At 40.8% G+C, this 18840-nt stretch overlaps 4 protein-coding genes across 4 annotated transcripts; 1 reads left to right on the top strand and 3 right to left on the bottom strand.

Annotated features, from left to right (window-relative positions):
* Positions 1–3673: 3673 nt before the first annotated feature.
* On the bottom strand, positions 3674–8014 carry scdb (stearoyl-CoA desaturase b). The gene is made up of 6 exons (XM_067235839.1): positions 7885–8014; positions 7417–7684; positions 6314–6444; positions 5761–5966; positions 4631–4863; positions 3674–4234 (listed from the first exon to the last, which is right to left on the bottom strand). Exons 2-6 carry the CDS (start codon positions 7649–7651, stop codon positions 4035–4037), a joined length of 1005 nt encoding a protein of 334 aa, XP_067091940.1. The 5' UTR covers positions 7652–7684; positions 7885–8014; the 3' UTR covers positions 3674–4034.
* Positions 8015–9871: 1857 nt separating this feature from the next.
* trmt2b (tRNA methyltransferase 2 homolog B) lies at positions 9872–12898 on the bottom strand. Its single transcript, XM_067235905.1, has 2 exons — positions 11961–12898; positions 9872–11851 (listed from the first exon to the last, which is right to left on the bottom strand). Exons 1-2 carry the CDS (start codon positions 12855–12857, stop codon positions 11243–11245), a joined length of 1506 nt encoding a protein of 501 aa, XP_067092006.1. The 5' UTR covers positions 12858–12898; the 3' UTR covers positions 9872–11242.
* Positions 12899–13034: 136 nt separating this feature from the next.
* On the top strand, positions 13035–16958 carry dnajb12a (DnaJ heat shock protein family (Hsp40) member B12a). Its single transcript, XM_067235907.1, has 9 exons — positions 13035–13167; positions 13678–13855; positions 14897–15042; positions 15152–15325; positions 15424–15503; positions 15607–15716; positions 15824–15996; positions 16104–16246; positions 16342–16958. The coding sequence occupies exons 1-8, from the start codon at positions 13035–13037 to the stop codon at positions 16223–16225; spliced, it is 1116 nt and encodes a 371-aa protein (XP_067092008.1). The 3' UTR covers positions 16226–16246; positions 16342–16958.
* On the bottom strand, positions 16946–18486 carry LOC136942881 (DNA damage-inducible transcript 4 protein-like). Its single transcript, XM_067235908.1, has 2 exons — positions 18319–18486; positions 16946–18073 (listed from the first exon to the last, which is right to left on the bottom strand). Exons 1-2 carry the CDS (start codon positions 18476–18478, stop codon positions 17562–17564), a joined length of 672 nt encoding a protein of 223 aa, XP_067092009.1. The 5' UTR covers positions 18479–18486; the 3' UTR covers positions 16946–17561.
* Positions 18487–18840: the final 354 nt, after the last annotated feature.

Consider the following 18840-nt stretch of genomic DNA (forward strand, 5'->3'; position numbering starts at 1 on the left):
GTTATAGCCGCTATGACTCTGTCGACCCTTTGCTAAAACCTTTTCCGTTGACAGTCGTGTAGGCCTATCTTATTGTGTGCAAATTAATATTTGGAAATGGTGATTTCCAAGGTTGGAGGGATGTTTTGGGATTAGGAGGGTTTGAATAAAATAAAAAACTAGATTTATGCGTATGCTATGATTTGCCTTGGCTCCTAGTCGCCTTGAAATGGCTGATCACTGCTTCTGGTTGCCCGCGGAGGAAGGGCAACAGGGTGTGAGAAAAGAAGTGAGGGAATTTAATCGGCCGATCGGTACACGGTCGGTGGACACTCGACCATGTGTGTGTGTGTGTGTGTGTGTCGCCTCTCTCTGTACGCGTGTATATCAGTACGCTTGATAATAACTTTTTTTTAATTGTTATTCTCCTGTTGCGATGATGACTCCTGGCGTCGTCTTAACTGTGCGAAAGGGAACTGGCATAAAGTGGTGCTATTGGATTTTGAATAATTGATACTGGTACCAAACCGGTTGAGATAGTTACAAATAATTTTGTGAATTTGTTTGCTACTTTAATGCTTTAACTGACAGTTTTTCAAACATGCTGATTTAGGCCGGTTCTACAGCTGTAGCCTACATATTATAAATAGTACATATTTTCAAATGCAAGTGTAGAGGTAGCACTGTAGAGTTTGACCAAACTGAGCTAAAAGTAGCCTACAAACATGACCACACCAGAGTGTTACATGCAGTGGGGTGGATGGTCTGACGGAGATCAGCCAATGGATAGAGGGCTGATGTCATTGCAGAGATCCGGAGCTCAAATCAAACAGCTGTGGTGCAACCTGGACTGCACACTGACACTCTGACCCACTGTTAAAATATGTCTTGCTGTTTGGGCAGGGCTGTGAGTCATTAAAACGGACAATAACAGAAATCACCATATCCTTACACATTAAACTAGTAAAAAGACAGATCACTGGAAGCTCTGGCATATCAATATTTGTCCAGTAGATGGAGCCAGCGGACTGGTTATAACATCATGTGGTTAACTTGAAGCCTGAGCCGTTTGCTTCCTGTTGGAAGAGAATACCCGGAATATGAAATTATTCAATCCTGCACCCTTGTGGTGTGCTGACTTTCAGGCATGCACCATATGCTCACAGTTAGACATGGGTGGAGGACAGCAACGGGAGGAGGAAGTCTTGGTAAACTAACAGTATAATTAAACACTAGACTACATTACTGCAACACCGGAATTATTTCCACCTTTCAAAACTTTCAACCTCTATCCCTTCACACTGGACCAAGACTGTAGGCATTGATATCCATGTGTATAGGAGTGAATTTGTGCACAACTAAGGGGGATACGGTGCACAAACAGGACATCATGGAACCCCCTACATTAATGTTGTACCAAAGAGCAGTCAAGATAGGCCAATGTTTGGGACCGACCATCACAACCAACTCAAATTCAGAGCTATACCCATAAAGGAATCTGTAACATCAGAGTAACGGTTTTACTTTGCTGGACCAGTTTTTGTACTTCACAATCAGCAATGAGCAACACAGCACGTGCGCTCACACATACTCACACAGCTGTTTAGTCTGAGCAGGCGCAGCGAGAGGTCTGTTGGTCCAAACATGATGTGCAAGTACATAAAGAGAAAAGAGACAAAGAGGCTCAAGATCAAATTTGACCAATAATAACACCCCCCCACACACACACACAAACACAAACAAACAAACGTGTTTAGATGAAGGCACTTCTAAAATAAAATATTCCTAAAAACTATTGGAACTGAGGACTAGTCCCAGTTTAATGATTGGTCAGCAAATCTTATATTGCTGAAAGCTAGTATACATATACTTACACAACACATCCCTTCAAAATTGATTTGAATTGGGAACCACTGAGCAGCAGTCATGATCCAGTAAAGCATAACGAGATGCTGTGTATGAAGAGTCATTTACAAGCTTCCCCATTTTTGACCGAAGTCACAGATGCTATACAGTAGTTACAGGTAAAAGGTAATAAACAATTGTATTCATTTTAGGAATAGGACAAGTTATAGGACTAGAATAAAGACGGTGAGCCATGATTTCCAACATGTAGAAAATGTTGTTTATTTACGGTACATACAGTGGGTAAAACATTCCTTGAAAAAATGCGGCAGTTTTTTTTTAAGGCATTCAGACTTCAAGAAGTTAACACTGTATAAAATAATTGCACAGAAAAAGGTAGAGCAAGTTTGACAAATATTATTACAATTTCATTAATGAGTTCATTACTAAATCTGAGTTTACTGTATTTCCGGAGCCCAAAAGGGACAGTTTTCAAAATGTAGATTCTTTTTCTTTTTTTTCTTTTTTTAGTCTTCATCACAAAAATATGACTTAAATATCATGAAAGACAATTCATATAGTCTTCCTCTTGAGTTAAAGAGATTACAGTTATTCTAGCCATCTCCCTTCCACAAATAGACATCAAGTAATTAAATAACACAGCCAAATGACATTTCCAAAGCATATTTTCCAATCCTCACACTTGGATAATATGATCCTTTTGAACAGACCCAATTCCTTCATAAATGTTGCATTAATCTTTTATTAGACGTGTCTAGATGTGCAACAAGCAAATCACATAACCTCCATAAGGCATTTGGGCGAGAATCCTGACTAGTATGTCAAGATGGAGACAAACACGTACAGTAAATGCTTTACAAGTCTGTTTACTAGAGGGAGGCTAGTACAGCCACGGCTGTCTACTTTCTTTTGCAATAAGAGTATAAAATAAATGACACAAAAAACATCTCAGTATAAGACTGAGAAGTAATTTTATATATTTCAGTGCAAAGGTGCGTCATTGAAGCAGATGGAAAATCAAGCATCAACCATCTCACTAAGGTCACCAACACCTTTGCCACATATCTGCCAGTTACCAAACAAACCCATAAGCCCTACCTTCTAAGCACTTATAGAGATAACAGGATAAAACAGGTAAAAGCAACGTGATTTAAATTCCAAAACAGCCAACATATGGGCAAACAGGAGGTAGTGACACGTTTTTACCTGTCAAATCCCATAATATTTCTAAAAGTACAGAGGGAGAGGGGGCCTTAGGGGGTTCCTTTGAGACTAGCAAATCTAGAGGTATACTTGGTGTTATACACAGACACTCGACAAGTTTCAGAGAACTTCGTCCACTACGAGGAGGAAGACCTCAGTTAAGAGCACCTTGGACAGGACACATCTTGTGGTTTATATGTATGCAAATTTACTAGTACTTTATAATGTATGTACACTGTATGATATTTGATAAATGGAGACCTTTGAAGATTACATGGACTTGTGAAGTCGGCTGTATAACACAGCAGCTTATGATAAAGAGGACCGAATAAGGTTGCTTAATAACAAATAAAATACACTAAAGCAGGGATTGGCCCCAAATTCAATTCCATCCTTTTGGAAAGAATGTCAGCAAATGTGCTACTGACAGATCTTTACATGCGGGAAAACATAGCTTGGCTTCTACTAAAGACACATGATCAAATCGAGCCTTGCTTCGCCGAAATGGGAAGAAGAACTGTATCACTTAACAATAAGTGCCACCAAGAGATATTAATATCAAATAAATAATTAAGAGGTTAACGTGCTCCTATTGATTTTGGTGCACAAATGACAGGTTGCTTGGTTGGTATATCATTTTTACTCTACATGACCCATCTCAACCACACTTTGCTGATATTCACACAGTTAAGTGCCTGTTTGGGACACAACAGGTTAAAAACTGTGCTTACATTTCCAGCCAAGTTATTTGCTATTGCAGATAGTTGACTAATGCATATCAAAACATACAAACACACTACACTGAAAGGTCTAGGACCATTTAAAGCCAATATTAGTCTGAGGAACTCAGATATAGGTTGAACTCAAAAACAAGCAGAGACATGAACCGTGGTCATCACTACACACCACTACTGCTGTGATTACTGAAGCTACATTCTCTCCTGGTTTGGCCTGTTGTAGAGTATATTACGCATGAGACATGACACCTAGCCACTTTTGTGGCTCCCATCACCTGTTCGCTCGGCCCGAGCCATGGCCATGTCTTTGGACACCTTCTTGCAGTCCCTGGCCAGTCCCAGGCAGCACATAAGGTCTATGAAGGCAGTGGTGAGGTTCAACTTGACACCAAACTCGCTAGTGCCATAGTCGAAGGGAAACGTGTGATGGTAGTTGTGAAAGCCCTCCCCTGGAAATCAAAAGGAAATAGTCATTGATTGCCTGGAAAGCAGACCATAATACATAATCACATTACCTTAGAAATGATATTCACATTATGCATTTTGATAGGAAATAGGCCTTCACATTCTTTAAATATATCCCATGCGATGGTTCTGACAAAAGCTTTCTTTTCATGCAAAGAAAAAGGATATTCTTCCATAACTAAAACAATTAGCTATTGCATTGGATTAGCTAGTTCCACCCTATGAATTTCAAACTGCTGAATTCCCAACAGCCCAAGGAGTGCTACTGGAGTTTGCATGATGGGCATTCACAGATAGAGCAATCATTTTGCCAGTATGAATTTACATTAGACAAACATTCAAGAAAGATAAGAAGCCCTCACATTAGGCTTGTTCCTTACCTATGGCGCTGAAAGCCACAAACCGATTCTCCCTGGGGTTGATCCCCTGGTCATAGGGCCTGTTGCCCCACATATGAGCTGCACTGTTGACCAGCCAGGTAGCGTTAAGTACCAGGGTGTACCTCAGGATGGCAGGCACAAAGTACGCCACCAACAAGGACTCCCCCCAAAAGTACCAGGGAACCAACATGGGCATCAGGAAACACAGCAGCACCACAGATAGCTTGTAGTACCTGAGGAGAAGCAAGGGCAGAGAAGAACATGAAGCTCGGTCTGCTCATGTGACTGTGTGAGGTTGCATGCAAACATCTTCACTTTGGCTCCATGCCAGACTGTGACTGATGGTCGGGTATTATGCAACTATGTAATGACTGTCGTAACTGTGGGTTGGTGAGTATGCCTGCCTGGCTGCATGTAGGAGTGTGATTAACACAGGCAAATTATATGATCTGATGAGGAAAAAATTGGGCCATTCTTAAAAATAAAAACTACAGAGTACAACCAATAGCCCTTTGCGGTTCACAGAAGTCATGTTTAGAATAGTGCTCTGATAGGTGTTTGCGAATGTTAATTCCCCTTTGAGCAGCTATGATGCCAGTTTAGGAATGCATCCAATAGAGATGGCCTAGAGACAAATGGACAGTCTATTTTCTCTGAGTCTGCCAACTACCAGAAATTGCAGCCCTTATCAGCAAATCTGCCCCCAAAGAGCTGTCATGATCACACTGACCCTGAGTGCCATTTCCTATTGTGACCAGGGTTTCAATGGGGAAATGGCTTTACCACTAGACACTCATGAGCTGCATGCGTGATCAAGCCTGGGTTGAAATACAACCATGTGTATTGGAGTGTACTGCACACCATCCTATGTGAACTTCACCAAGTATGTGACTGGACTCTCCCCTTAAGATTGATGATTAACTGTGCTACAGATAGATTTATTATGCAAGACTGGTATGAGCGGCATGACAATGTTATAGAACCAACACTACAAGCAGGATTGGTACTTTTCTGTCTCTTACGCGACCACACTGCAACATTTTAATGATCAAAAACACAGAACCTGGAACTAAACCAGTTTGACTTCAAATTTCATGTGTCTAGGGGTGAGGGGTGGACCATGTCCTTACTGTCTCTGGAACATCACAACTTTATCTGCCTTCAGATCGGAAAGCTCCAGCTTCTTTCCCTTCTCTATGACATCAGGGTGTTTCCGAACCAACAGCCAGCCGATGTGAGAAAAGAAAAAGCCCCTGATGGCATTGTGGGGGTCTGCATCAGTCTCTGAGTACTTGTGGTGAACCCGGTGGTCCCTTGCCCACTCGAAGATGTCATTCTGCAATGACACAGATCGAGGATTACATTGGATCCACAAAGAGAGGCTTGCACTTCATGATAATGCGAAACAGTTGAGCTTGAGCTCAATACACATAGAATTATTGGAATTGAAATTAGGGGAACCATCAGCAGGCAAGAGATTCCAGATGCACACTGCTCGGATGACAAGCATCTTTGGTAAAACCGGAGATGAATGTTGCTGATTTGTTCATAGATTCAGAGTTTAAACATGTTATGGATTTGCAATGACCATCTTGCCATAAAATGCCTTGCCCTTTACACAGAAATAAGCATATGATGATTTGTTTATTAGTCTGGGAAGGACACGCATTCAGATTGATTTACCTGAAAGGCCATTGAGTTGGCTAGGCCCAGGAAGACTTTCAGTGGGAAAGAAGCTTTGTAGGATCTGTGACTCCATAGTCTGTGTGCTCCAGCAGTGATACCAAGAGCACTCGTGATGAAGCACATTAAACCTGGCCAAAAGATAGAGGTTAGTTCATTCATTGGTTAAGCTTTGCCCAAGTTTGTGGTTAACAAGGTAAAGTGACCACGTCAGAAAACTAAGGAGTATAAACATCTGGCACACACATTCCTAGAAAACCCTAACAATGACACAGAGAAATGAATTTTCTACCAACAATGCAATAGTGAGGTGGCCATGTGTTTTCTATTCCCCAGCCCAGTATCACTGCTATGGAGTTATTTATGTTTGAAGCTGCCAGTGGGAGTATGTATGCATAGCTGCTAGCCATCTCACACTTGTTTTTTCAAAACTGCTGAATGTTGCTCTATGTGAATCCAGACAAGGCTGCTAAGGATGTGAGAACCGGGGGCCTCCAACCAGGAAAGAAGGACATTCTGTTGTGGTGCTATGTAGCACACAATGGAATGTCTATTGCAATGGCGATTGTCCTTTGTCTCGCCCAGTGAAATAATATGCAGTTCAGCATTGCAAAGACAGAGAGAAAAAATTGCCTGTGGAACTGTGGAAACAAAGTTTGGGCTGTTCAGTAATTTGAGTCATCCTTCACTGGTCTACCTTTAGCACGAAAATCGTTCTGCCTTACCATAATAGTGCGACTGGGCAACAAAGTTACTTCATGAGGAAACACATGAATAGGGCTTCACGATATAGGCTATAGGCCTACCTGGGTACAGTAAGCCTAAATTGTCGGTATAATTTTGCAAATACTTTTAAGTGTAGGTCGTCGCGTCACGTAAGTGTGTATTTTTTCTGAAAAGTGAAAAATATTCGGAGCCCAAAATAGATCTACCCACATTCAACACTTGGCTACGCATTTAAAAACATACTGTATATAACGCCACCATGTGACCTCTTCACCAGCACAGCCCACTAGCACATTCTGTTCTCTATGAATGTTCGGAGGATCTCGATTGATCATGCGAGTGGAAAATTCAAAATTGTAATTATGGAATATACTTACTCCAAACGAGAGTTAAACTTGATGCGGATGGGATGAGCGTCACTCCATAAACCGCCCCAGTATGTAACAGTAGCATTGATATGATATTTCTCCACACCAATCTCGTCGGTGGTTTTGGACCATCTTTCTCTTTGTAGCTGTCATCAAAAACATCTTCCATTGCTGATGTTTCTGCCACAACTTTTCCGTTCTGTTGCTTGCGAGGATTGGTAGTCCTTGTCTCCGTTTCTGTCATTTTTGCGATCCAGTAATGTGCAGAGACCTGATACTGTACAAAGAATGGAGCATTCAATTGAAGACAGATAGCCTACGCAGTAAACTCATCCAATGCCATCCGTCCAGGAACTAGACTGTAACACTTTCAGCCAGCAGTGCTGCGTGGGTCTTGCCACCAAAGCAGACAAGCAAAGCACAGGCAACAAAATATCATGCACACAAATATTTGCACTTAGTCTCCAACTCACTTACCGTATAAACTTCAGCAAGTTGGCCTATCTCTACCAAAGATGAACAGAAGAAAAAGCTCAATTGATATTCTATTGCGAATGCCTCGTGATGCTGAACGCGCCCAGTAGCCAACCTCCGCTTTGTGAATTTCAGTCGTCTTTTTAAAGCATGCAATTGGTCGGGGAGGATGCCACATTGCCCTGACTTTTTCATTGGTTCCCTGTCATCTGATGTTCGACATCCACGGGTGAAAGTCGTTCAGATGTCTTTTTTTTCTTTTTTTTTCACAGTAACACTCATTGTTTAGTCATGATCATGTATTTGTTTGGGGATTACATAAGGTATGTCAACAGAGATGGTTTGCTTCATAGGCATGCAACCATCTTTCAATTTGTGTTACTCAAGTCAGTGACCAGCAGTAGCCTACCGTAACCTAGGGCTTAAAAGTAGGTCACTCCAAACAGAAACGTGAATAAGTATAACATCCATGCTAAACCTATAGTCAAAGTTATGTGGACTTGACATTGTCATAGCAGGGAAGAAAACGCTCTGGAGTTTAGGTGTCCCACATTACCCAATGTCCCAGATTACCCGAATTCACGCCTAACAGTATTTTTGGTTTGTTGAAAAGCACCTTCAGCCTCAACGTAGCATTACTGTACTGGTTGGAACCTGTTGACTTGCCTTAGTTGTATGATGAGTAATCCATACATAGGTCTACATCTAATCATTTTTTTGAAAACATGATAAAATAATAGTAGCCTAGTTTATGATGGGTAAATAAAAAACACCCTAACAACCCTCTATAAAAGTTATGCATAGGGACAGCCACAGCTAGAAAAACTAAAGGTTACTATAAATGTAAAATGTGTAAAAAACCCTGTGAATAGAGGTTTAATTTAGATTAACAAAAGGCACAGTAAATAACTAACATCGGTTGTATGTAAAACCATAGGATTCTACTAAATGTATTGTTACAGAGGGCTCTAAAGTATATATAGCACACACAACATTTGGATCTCCAAAATATATATATTTTTTATTTATTCAATGACTGGATTCTGTCAAGACCATTGGAAGAAAGATACATTTGGTATTTGGGAGGTCTTCTGGTGAACATGTGAGACTTTAGACCCAGCACCCCAGGGATGGCCAACGGATATAAAAAAGAAGAGACAAGAATCCACAGAGATATAAATGTTGCATCTATCTATAATCTGTCGTACCTAATAAAAATATGAATTCTGATGCAAACCGGGTATGTCCTGACCAAAGAATGTGTCGTGCAAGAAGGGTACGGAAGGCCAAATATGTGGCAAGATGCATTATCTGCCTCATCGCTTTCCCCATCACCCATGTTGACATACTGTCTGCATTATAAAAAGGTAGCAGCAGGTCATACGCAAGCTCTGACATCTACCCTGTGTCCTCTTATCAGACAAAACTCCCCTCACTTTTTGCAGTTATGATGTAATACGTTACCTCACAGTTCATAGTGTCTGGTAGCAAGAAGATTGTGGGTTTGATTGTCGCTTGCAGCCTGTTGGTGCTCCTGTGGGGTGTCTCCTGGTTTATCCGCTGTGGAGTTCGTATGTCCAATGAACATACAAATGTTGTATGTATATATGTCTGCATGTGCTCACAAGGGTTTCCACAAAAAAAAAACTATAAAAACATACAAGACAAATTGGTCTTTTGCTCATGTTCCTGGCCAAGGCATAAGATGAGCACTTTGACTTCCGTCGCCTTTTGACACAAGTTGATATGACTGATCACTGCTCCTGGCTGTCCTTTGAGGAAGGACAACAGGATGGGGGGTAATGCAGAGAACGTAATTTCATTGTGTGGATACTCAAGCGTGTGTTGGTGTCACGGCTACCCACACGTGTGTATGTGTTCATCTAGCATCACAAACTAGGAAAAGGATCATTTATTGTCATTCTTATAGTGACTTATTGCTTAAAACACTCTGCTTTTGCACTGCACCACAACATGGTATCTTGTACATTTGTATTTTTTGTAATATTTGTATTTTTGTATTTTTATATTGTAATTTACGGCAACTTATATTTATACCACTTAGTACTGCTAGTTATGTACCCTTAGTATAGTTAGTCCACATATTTAAATTTTAGGTATATGTTTATTGTATGCACCTTCCTGCCAAAGCAAATTCCTTGTCTGTGCAAACTTTTATGGCGAATAAATCCCTTTCTGATTCTGATTCATTCCAAAAACATGGTACATGAGCTGGAACGAAATTAGGTACTGAGGTCCGGTTAAAACCACTCACAAATAAATAACTAAACTACGCATTATTAATAAATTCAATTAAGTCTTCTTCTGATAAAATACTGTAGAATTAGTACTTTTGATCCTTGATCTTTGACTGTACTTTCTTTATGCACTATGTATGGGCCTTCCTACTGTAAAAACACAATACACTTGAAGATGCTAACAGAGTGATAGCAGAGTGCCACCTCTATTTCATTACCTTCAGAACTACTCTTTTGCATCATTTTAATCTAATCAGAAAAAAGTGCTCAGGTGATGACTAAGATGTCATAAAAAAAATTTTTTTTAAAGGTTTTGTTTTTGAAGCTGGGTTAGGCAAGTTTTGCAAAGCTAGATATTTTCACTTCTGTTTGATGACACGATTCAAACCAATGTATCCCTTCAAAGCCACTCCCACAAAACTACAGTAACGCACATTGAGTGCAGGGGCAGTGTGTGCGCAGGTAGGTAGGTAGACAGACAGGTAGCCAGTCCAATCATTAGTCAGGGCATTGCCTAATGATTGGTTGTGTTTATAACAGTCTTGCGACGCCCACAGATGTCGGATTGATTTCATATTAACATCAAACCTTTATATGTATTTGTTGCTATCAAAATGTGATTATTATAATAAGACAAAAAGTGCCTCTCAAACACATTAAATACCCTGCCTTAAAAATAAATAAATTATCTGTGTGTGTGTATGATTGGTTATCTGTATTTATTGTATTTATTTATGATGAGTAGTTTAGTCATTTATTTGTGAGTGGATTTAACCGGATCTCAGTATCTAATCTCGCTCCAGCTCATGTACCATGGTTTGGAATGACAATAAAAAAAATCCTTATCCTTATATTTTAAATTTGTTCTCATAATTTTGATGAAAGGTACAACATTTTAGGGAAATGCCAGCTTGTATGAACTTTGGTGTCGACACTTGAATGGCTACTCATATAGATTGGTAATAGAGAACTGCCTTGACAAACTTGAAATGGCTCCATCTAGTGTTGATAGTGTCAGTAGAATTCCAAAGTGTTGTAATGAGAAATTTGTATTAAATCATCATAATTGCAGTCTATCCACTTCTCACCAGGATCCCAGCAGCTCATCTTTCAAACAGTAGCACAAGTTCACAGTGTGGTGTTTGTGGGAACATGTCTACCGGCACAGCCACTCTCAGAGAAAACTCTTCTCCTATGAGCTTCTTTTGAGGGTCTGGACTGCAGCACAACTCCTTGAAGTTCCTCATGGCCTCTCCTTCAGGTTTACAGGATATATAGACCAGCCTGCGGACAGAGGGAGTGTTCCGTAGTGCCCGGACCACACGGTAGTGCAGGCCGGAGCGGGCAGGGTTTACCACAACTGTCAGCTCCCTACTAATAGAGCTCAGCTGGGGTATTAGTTGAGGCAGGACCACTTCCGCTTTTCCCTGAAGGAATTCACAGTTGAACACACCATTGAGGGCTGCATTGTGTCTGGCATCCTCCACAGCCTGTTCAATGAGCTCAATGCCAATGACTCTGTCCACTCTGGGGGACATGGCAATGCCAATGGCACCTGTTCCACAGCACAAATCCAGGAGGATGCCCCCTCTTTCTCTTATTCTTCCATCTGGTAGGCACATCTCTCTCACGGTGTGATAGAGCACCTCTGCAGCTCCCTGGTTCACCTGGAAAAATGCATCTGCTGAGATGCGAAACTTAAACCCCAACACCTGAGGATGATAGGAATGAGATCAGTGCTTACTTTAATTAATACAATTAACCTTTGTAGGGATTATCCCCCGAATTAATCACTGTAATTACTCCAATGCTGGTAATTACCTCCTCGTATATGTGTGGGCAGCCATGTAGGAGCTGGTACGGAGATTCCTCATGACTACAGCGAGTCACAGAACTTTCCTGGAAGTACAGGGAGTTGAGTTGACAGACGACTCCAGGTCCCCGGATGAAGTACTCCACTAGAGCCGATTTGTGGAAGTCTATTTCCTCTGGAGTCAGGCTCTGTGGATGGAAGTACACTATTGCCATAGTATGTCCCTTTGTATTGGTTCTTACTGTGATATCTCTCCAGTGACCCCCGGTATGGAAGAGGAGGCAGGGTTCCAGAGGAGAGAGGCGGATAAAGTTCTGGTAGCATCTGGCCACCAGCAGGTGTTTTTCTGGCATGTTAATGAGGTTATCCCCATTGACACAGACAATATTACCAGCTTTGCCTGTGCCAACATAAAAACCAACCGTCTTTGGGTTGCCATCAACTCCTCTGTTGACAGAGAAGCTGGATTTGTTGCGGTAGCCAACCGTAGCAGGTGATGCCTTTATAGGAAGTAAAGGAAAACTAAGTTTACTGTTATTTAGTGTTGAATTTGATGCTAAAGTCAGTTGAGAAGAGTTTCTCATTGAAATCTGGTCTGAGAGCTGAAGCAGGATATCCTTCTGCTTCCTCTGTTTTAGTTCCAATTGTTCATTGTAATTCAGCCTCCACAACGGCGTCACAGCATCCGCCAATCGTTCCTCCCAAGATAGATTTTCATTGAATTTAAGCGTATGGTTCTTTTTCCTCGACGTTTTCTTTCTTGACCATGTACCATGGTCAGTTGATGGAATTACCTCGTTTGTTGAATAGTGGCAAAGACATGCTTTCACCGCAGTACGTGTAGTTGGGCGAATTGCTAATTTGAAGCTTAAGCCAGCTGCTAAGGACACCACACTTAATGACATACTTATCTTGAATCTATAATTTTTTCGTTACATTGTATTCACTATTAACCACATATGTAGCTGCCAGTCACAAGCACAAGGACACGATACATGAAGTGACGCATTATTTACGTTCCTACTTTTTCAACGTCATCTTACGGCGTCCAGAGCCAAGTAAACATTTCCGCTGCCGTCGCGATGGAATCAAACAAGGACGAAGCGGAACGGTGCATAAAGATTGCTCTCAATGCACTCAGCAAAAACCAACCAGACAAATCTAGGAGGTTTCTTGAGAAAGCACAACGCTTGTTTCCAACTGACCAAGCTAAAAGTACGTCAGTGTTATTTGTATTTTAGCTTGGATTTCATGCCATTTTCTGGGCCATTGGCATTGCTGTAGATACAAATCTGCAATGGCTTGCGAATCCTAGCTAACTGGTTAGTGTGGTACTTGTAGTCCTGTTTCTTTCAAACGACACATAACCGCTGTTAATTATTTTCGATTGACCTCGTTTCGTGTCTGCAGTTGGTTATGTGCCTTTCATGTTGCTACTGTAGCTTACTATTTAAGTAGCCTACTCACGTTACTACCGTGTAGCACTAGCTCTAATAAGATGAGTCTTATGTGTCTCGTTTAACGGCTGTTCTAAACTCTAATTTGTAACTTGCTTGTTAGCCAGCTGCCATGATGTAGTTGTCCAGTAGTATCTGATCCTCACAGATTGCCTACATTTGGGCCTCCTAATGTGTTTTCTATGTATATCTAACGATCTTGTACAAGATCCAGATGTAGCCACCACAGACAAAGCTGTTGCTCACAGCATCTCCTTCTCTCTGTCAGATATATTGGAGTCCCTCACACAGAACGGTAAACCTCCGAACGAAAATAGTACTCCTATGAACGGGGATAGCTCTGGAGTGAGGAACCGCAGCCATGGAAATGATTCTCATGCGTCGGAGGAGAATGCCACAGACGCAGCCAAACCATACACTGCAGATCAGCTGGGTGCTGTGAAAAAGTGAGTTCACGATTGTTCATCGTTTTAAGTAGGCTAAATATCTACCATAGGCTCTGACCACGGACGGATTGACACTTTGTTAGGCCCTGGGCACGGATGTCTTAAGGCTCCCCAGTACCACCCATTCCCCAACTTTAATACACGATGATGATCATACAGGCATTACAGTAGTACAAATATATTACGGGTTACACAGTTGACAGCAAATCACTTGTACTCAGCAACTACCCCTCACGGGACATCCTCTGACATTAAAAGAAAAATGTATGTGTCATACAAAATAGCTAGACCAGTAGCCAACTCTCTTGGTAAAACTATCATTTACTCGGTCAGTACCACATCAGTATCCATCATTCATACAATATAAATATTTAGTATGTTCCAACACATATAGTATGTCTAATGCAGTCAGATGCCAGTAACAATTGTATAATAAATTTTATTTTTGAAGCACTTTCCAATACATGCAATCTCAAAATGCAAACATTTGAAATAGTTTACTGTCACATTAAGAAATCGAAAACACAGCTCGTGGAGGTAAATGCTTTTTCTTTTGAGACCTAGTCATAGTCTCAGTCAGTCTTTAACTTTAAGGAGAAGATGATGACATGTAACGTCAATACAACAGAACTATCAGCCCTAGTTTGTAAGTCGCCAGTGTTATCCAGGTTCTATACTTGAGCGGGTCAAAAGACTCAACCCTCACTGCTTAACAACCCTCATTTGCTGATTCAAATGATTTACTAGTTCAAACCAATCGTATATCAAAGTGTTTATATTGCTTTGTTATTGGCCATTACAATGTCTGTTGGGTTTCTTGTCTGACAAGTCACTGCTCTCAACAAATAAATACACTTTCTCCAGCCCAACCCCCCCACCACCACCACTATAACCCGTGCATAAATCCGTCCCTGGCTCCGACCTGTCTCATGTCTAATGTTAGTAGTCAATAGCAATGGATTAATCAGGATAGTTTTCTTTTGTTCATGTCTGACATATATTTGCTCATCAATGTGACGGTTGCATCTGGGTTGGCTATAGGATCAAGAGTTGTAAAAATTACTATGAGATTCTGGGAGTTGAAAAGGACGCTGCAGAGGAGGATCTAAAAAAGGCCTACAGAAAACTGGCTCTGAAATTCCATCCAGATAAAAACCATGCACCAGGAGCCACAGAAGCATTTAAGGGTGAATACATCAGTCCCCTATAAGGCCAATAGCCTTATTACTTAAGACACTACATCCCCTGTGTTATTGACAATGCTGCACATTATAACATTGATTTTATGTTTCCCAGCTATTGGTAATGCGTATGCTGTGCTGAGTAATACAGAAAAACGTAAGCAGTATGACCAATATGGAGAAGAGAGAGCCCATCCAACCAGACAGAGGCAACAGCGCCATGACTTTGAAGCAGACATCTCACCTGAAGACCTCTTTAACATGTTCTTTGGAGGAGGCTTTCCATCAAGTCAGTTGAGAATTGCAAAACATTCAATCAAATGTACACCTGGGTAATGGCTAGGCTACATGTGTCTTTAAGCAATGTTACTTTGTTTTACTTTCCAGGTAATGTACATGTTTACAGAAATGGAAGAATGCATTTTGGCCATCAGCATAGGGGAGAGAGGAGAGAACAACCCCGGGAAGTAAGTGAAATCTGCTAAGTTTTGTGCAATGCATTTCTTATGTTCAGGAAAATGTCAATGTCCACACTAGAGATGAGTGGTCTGACACTCTATTCTCTGTCAGGGAGGCCTGGCACTGTTTGTCCAGCTCATGCCCATCCTCATACTCATCGTCGTCTCTGCTCTCAGCCAAATGATGGTGTCCCAGCCTCCCTACAGCCTTAGCTACCGCCCGTAAGTAAACCTAGCTAACTATAAGGCTTTAAAAAAATAATCTCATTCAGAAAATAGGTTGCAAATTTTCGACAAACTTAATATTGTCATTATGTTCCCTTTTCCAGGTCAGCTGGCCATATTCATAAGAGACACACGCCGCTCCTGAAAGTGCCTTATTATGTAGGTGAACGCTTCACAGATGAATACTCTGGAAACAACCTGAAGAATGTAGAGAGAAGTGTGGAGGAAGACTACATCTCCAACCTCAGAAACAATTGTTGGAAGGAGAAGCAACAGAGTTAGTCAGACCCAAATCTTCAATCTGAACTGTTGATTGGTTAAAAACACCAGCCTGAAATACCAATTAATATTTGATAATATTTTCTTGTGTCCTTTTTTCTTCAGAGGAAGGCTTGCTGTATCGTGCACGTTATTTTGGAGACTCTGACTTATATCAAAGGGCTCAGAGGATGGGCACTCCCAGCTGTTCCAGACTTTCGGAGATCCAGGTCATGCTACATGGCTAGAAACCTTTGACACGGCAATGGGTGAGCTACCAATCAACTATTTGTCTGCATGTGCATTTGTCTAAGCTTTGAAAGTACGTAGATAACATGTTTTACGTTTGTGTATTCATCTCTAGATTTTTCGGTACTTGAATTGAATTTGAAGAAATTAATCAATGAAGCTCTATGGAAGCCCACAAACAAATTGGAGAATTTTGATGCAGCTATCTAAGAGAATCAGAAACGCCTTACACCTGGTGGGCTGCAGACAACTTCAGGGGACCCCTCTGCAGTGTTCTGTGGACTGACTTACTGTTGAACTGTGAGATGGACTAGGAAACTGCTGATGTTACACCTGTGTCTTCAGGCTGGCGGAAACCTAGTTGGTATTGTGGTTGAAATTAAAAGCAAACTTTGAATGGAATACAAAAGCTGCTAAACACAAGCTTTCTCTATCCCTATTCTTATGTTTCATGGAGAAACCTCATGGCCTTCTTATAGACATCTGAGCCACTAAGAGGAATGGATTTTTTTTTATAGTTTTACCACCTGTGTAAATATTTTACTTTTAACAATGCAGGGCTAAATTGATTTATCAAACTAATGTCATTCAGAATTTAATTTAATGTACCCTGTGGATTAGCGTGTAGCTTGTCAGGTTATGGAGATTAGAAAGTATTGAAAAGAGAACGTATTGCACAAATGAAAATAAAATTGTATTTATTAAAATTAATTCCTGAATTACTCTGTCTGAACTGCCTAATTTCTTTTCTTAAAAATGGCTGTTTCATTCTCATCCGTGTTATACAAACCCTGTTTTTATTAACTGAATGTAGGCCCTACTGTAGATATGAAGGTACTGCAAACCGCAAAGTGTCTGTGCTTAGCCAATTGTATTTTGAGGTAATTGTTGGTGAAGCTTTGGGTAAACCCCAAACATTATCAACTGTGTAGAAAAAGAACTCAAACTTCACAAGTGCTTGAAAACGTGCATTTTGTTATTACACCTCAGTGAAAGTACAAAAAGGAAGCCTGGTTTTAACATGGATATTTAAGTATCAAATCACAATGTAGTTAAAGGCATGGTTTCAGATGGAACAATAGATTGTCTTACTGTTGATTGTACTCAGTACAATGAAAACATGTAGAATAGCTACCAAAAAACAAGCAATGAGCTCCTTAAAACAAGTAAAAAGTAACCTATAAGGTCTTTATGCTGACCATACCCATTTATATCCCACAATGGAAGGAAATATATTTCAAGTATAACACTTGAATCCATAAATGACGCAACATTTGTAACTAACAATCACACACAAATTATGCTCAATATCATTCCATTGGCAAAGAATGGCAGTCAGCACTCCTCCACAAGCAACTCTTCGGAACTGTACAGCTTTCTTTTGATAGCCATAAAGCTAGTACTGAGTCTCAGGGAGTGTCTATGGTTCATAGTCGTGCGATGTTTGGGAGGGGAATAGATCCCCCTAAAAAGTTTTTGAAACTTGGGCCACAGTCCCCCAGTATCTGGCCGGAGAACCAGAGTAAGATGGAAGGTAGGTACCAAGCTAGGCTCAACAGCTAAGCGGTCAACACTACACAGACTTTTCTGGTCCCCCTGTGCCAAACACAGGTCAATGAGCGCCCCCCGTAGGCCGCAAGGCTCAGCAGCAGCCAAGTGGAGAAGTTTCTGTCTAATATTTTGAAGAAGAAGGTCTGGTAGAATGATCTTGGAGCACCTCAGCACATTGTCAGAAGGGTCAGTAAGCTTTTGAGCTATGGTCTCGACGACCTGTGCACACAGCGTCTCCTCCAGTGGCTCACAGAACATGCTGCTTTCTGATGTCAGGGACATGTCTGAAACCGATCCTGGAATAGACAAAAAGTAAAATAACATTCTTAAACATACTCCAATAAATCTTTAAATGATACTTTTGAATTATCCAAGAAACAATTCCCCCACGACAATTTCGTATTGGTAAATTGGTACATCCACTTCATACCGTTGGAGACTTACAAACCTTATCCTAGAAGATTTTGCTGTGTTGCTGCATTTAGTTAACTTTATAAAACTTGAAAAAGGGACACTGCTCGAATAGCTTGTAAACACTTACCATTTTCATTCATACTATTTTGATCTGACGTTAGACTCTGACTAATCTTGATTTCAGTCAGTCTCTGCTCCAAATTTCCCCATGACAGCCGTTTACAACCTCTCACATAATCCGCAGGGGAAGGAGGATAACTCTCGTCCACTGAATTATTACACGGCATTTTTAGCCTCTACAATTGATTACACTTCTGAAGATGGTCCTGATTCTAACTACCAGTCAAGCTGAACACAAAAACACAATTACAACAATGGAACATTACATTTATGTACCTAAAAGTATATGCTCCTCCCACCACCTATACAAGCCAATCAGCGTCTTGGACACGTACTAGAAAATTCTACCCTGCCTAGTAACAGTTTGGTTCTCCGATGATGAACAGATTGAGATGAGTTTCCCTTGTCCACAAATAAATGGTCAGAAAACAAAGCTAATTTGTATAATAATAATAATTTCAAATTATATCACAGTTATTCATATCACATTATTTATCATCTTTTTATGTCATACTTCCATTGTTTAGAT

This window comes from Osmerus mordax, chromosome 5 (assembly GCF_038355195.1).
Source record: "Osmerus mordax isolate fOsmMor3 chromosome 5, fOsmMor3.pri, whole genome shotgun sequence".
Taxonomy (NCBI): domain Eukaryota; kingdom Metazoa; phylum Chordata; class Actinopteri; order Osmeriformes; family Osmeridae; genus Osmerus; species Osmerus mordax.

Coding starts and splice junctions, on each gene's coding strand:
- scdb (XM_067235839.1), bottom strand. CDS start 7,651: ATGACAGAAACGGAGACAAGGACTACCAATCCTCGCAAGCAACAGAAC. Junction 4,864..5,760: donor GTTGTGATGTTCCAGAGACA/GTAAGGACATGG, acceptor GCTTCTCCTCAG/GTACTACAAGCTATCTGTGG. Junction 4,235..4,630: donor TGTGGCTTTCAGCGCCATAG/GTAAGGAACAAG, acceptor TTTGATTTCCAG/GGGAGGGCTTTCACAACTAC.
- trmt2b (XM_067235905.1), bottom strand. CDS start 12,857: ATGTCATTAAGTGTGGTGTCCTTAGCAGCTGGCTTAAGCTTCAAATTA. Junction 11,852..11,960: donor GCCCACACATATACGAGGAG/GTAATTACCAGC, acceptor TATCATCCTCAG/GTGTTGGGGTTTAAGTTTCG.
- LOC136942881 (XM_067235908.1), bottom strand. CDS start 18,478: ATGCCGTGTAATAATTCAGTGGACGAGAGTTATCCTCCTTCCCCTGCG. Junction 18,074..18,318: donor AAATAGTATGAATGAAAATG/GTAAGTGTTTAC, acceptor TGTCTATTCCAG/GATCGGTTTCAGACATGTCC.
- dnajb12a (XM_067235907.1), top strand. CDS start 13,035: ATGGAATCAAACAAGGACGAAGCGGAACGGTGCATAAAGATTGCTCTC. Junction 13,168..13,677: donor TCCAACTGACCAAGCTAAAA/GTACGTCAGTGT, acceptor TCTCTCTGTCAG/ATATATTGGAGTCCCTCACA. Junction 15,504..15,606: donor GGAGAGAACAACCCCGGGAA/GTAAGTGAAATC, acceptor ATTCTCTGTCAG/GGAGGCCTGGCACTGTTTGT.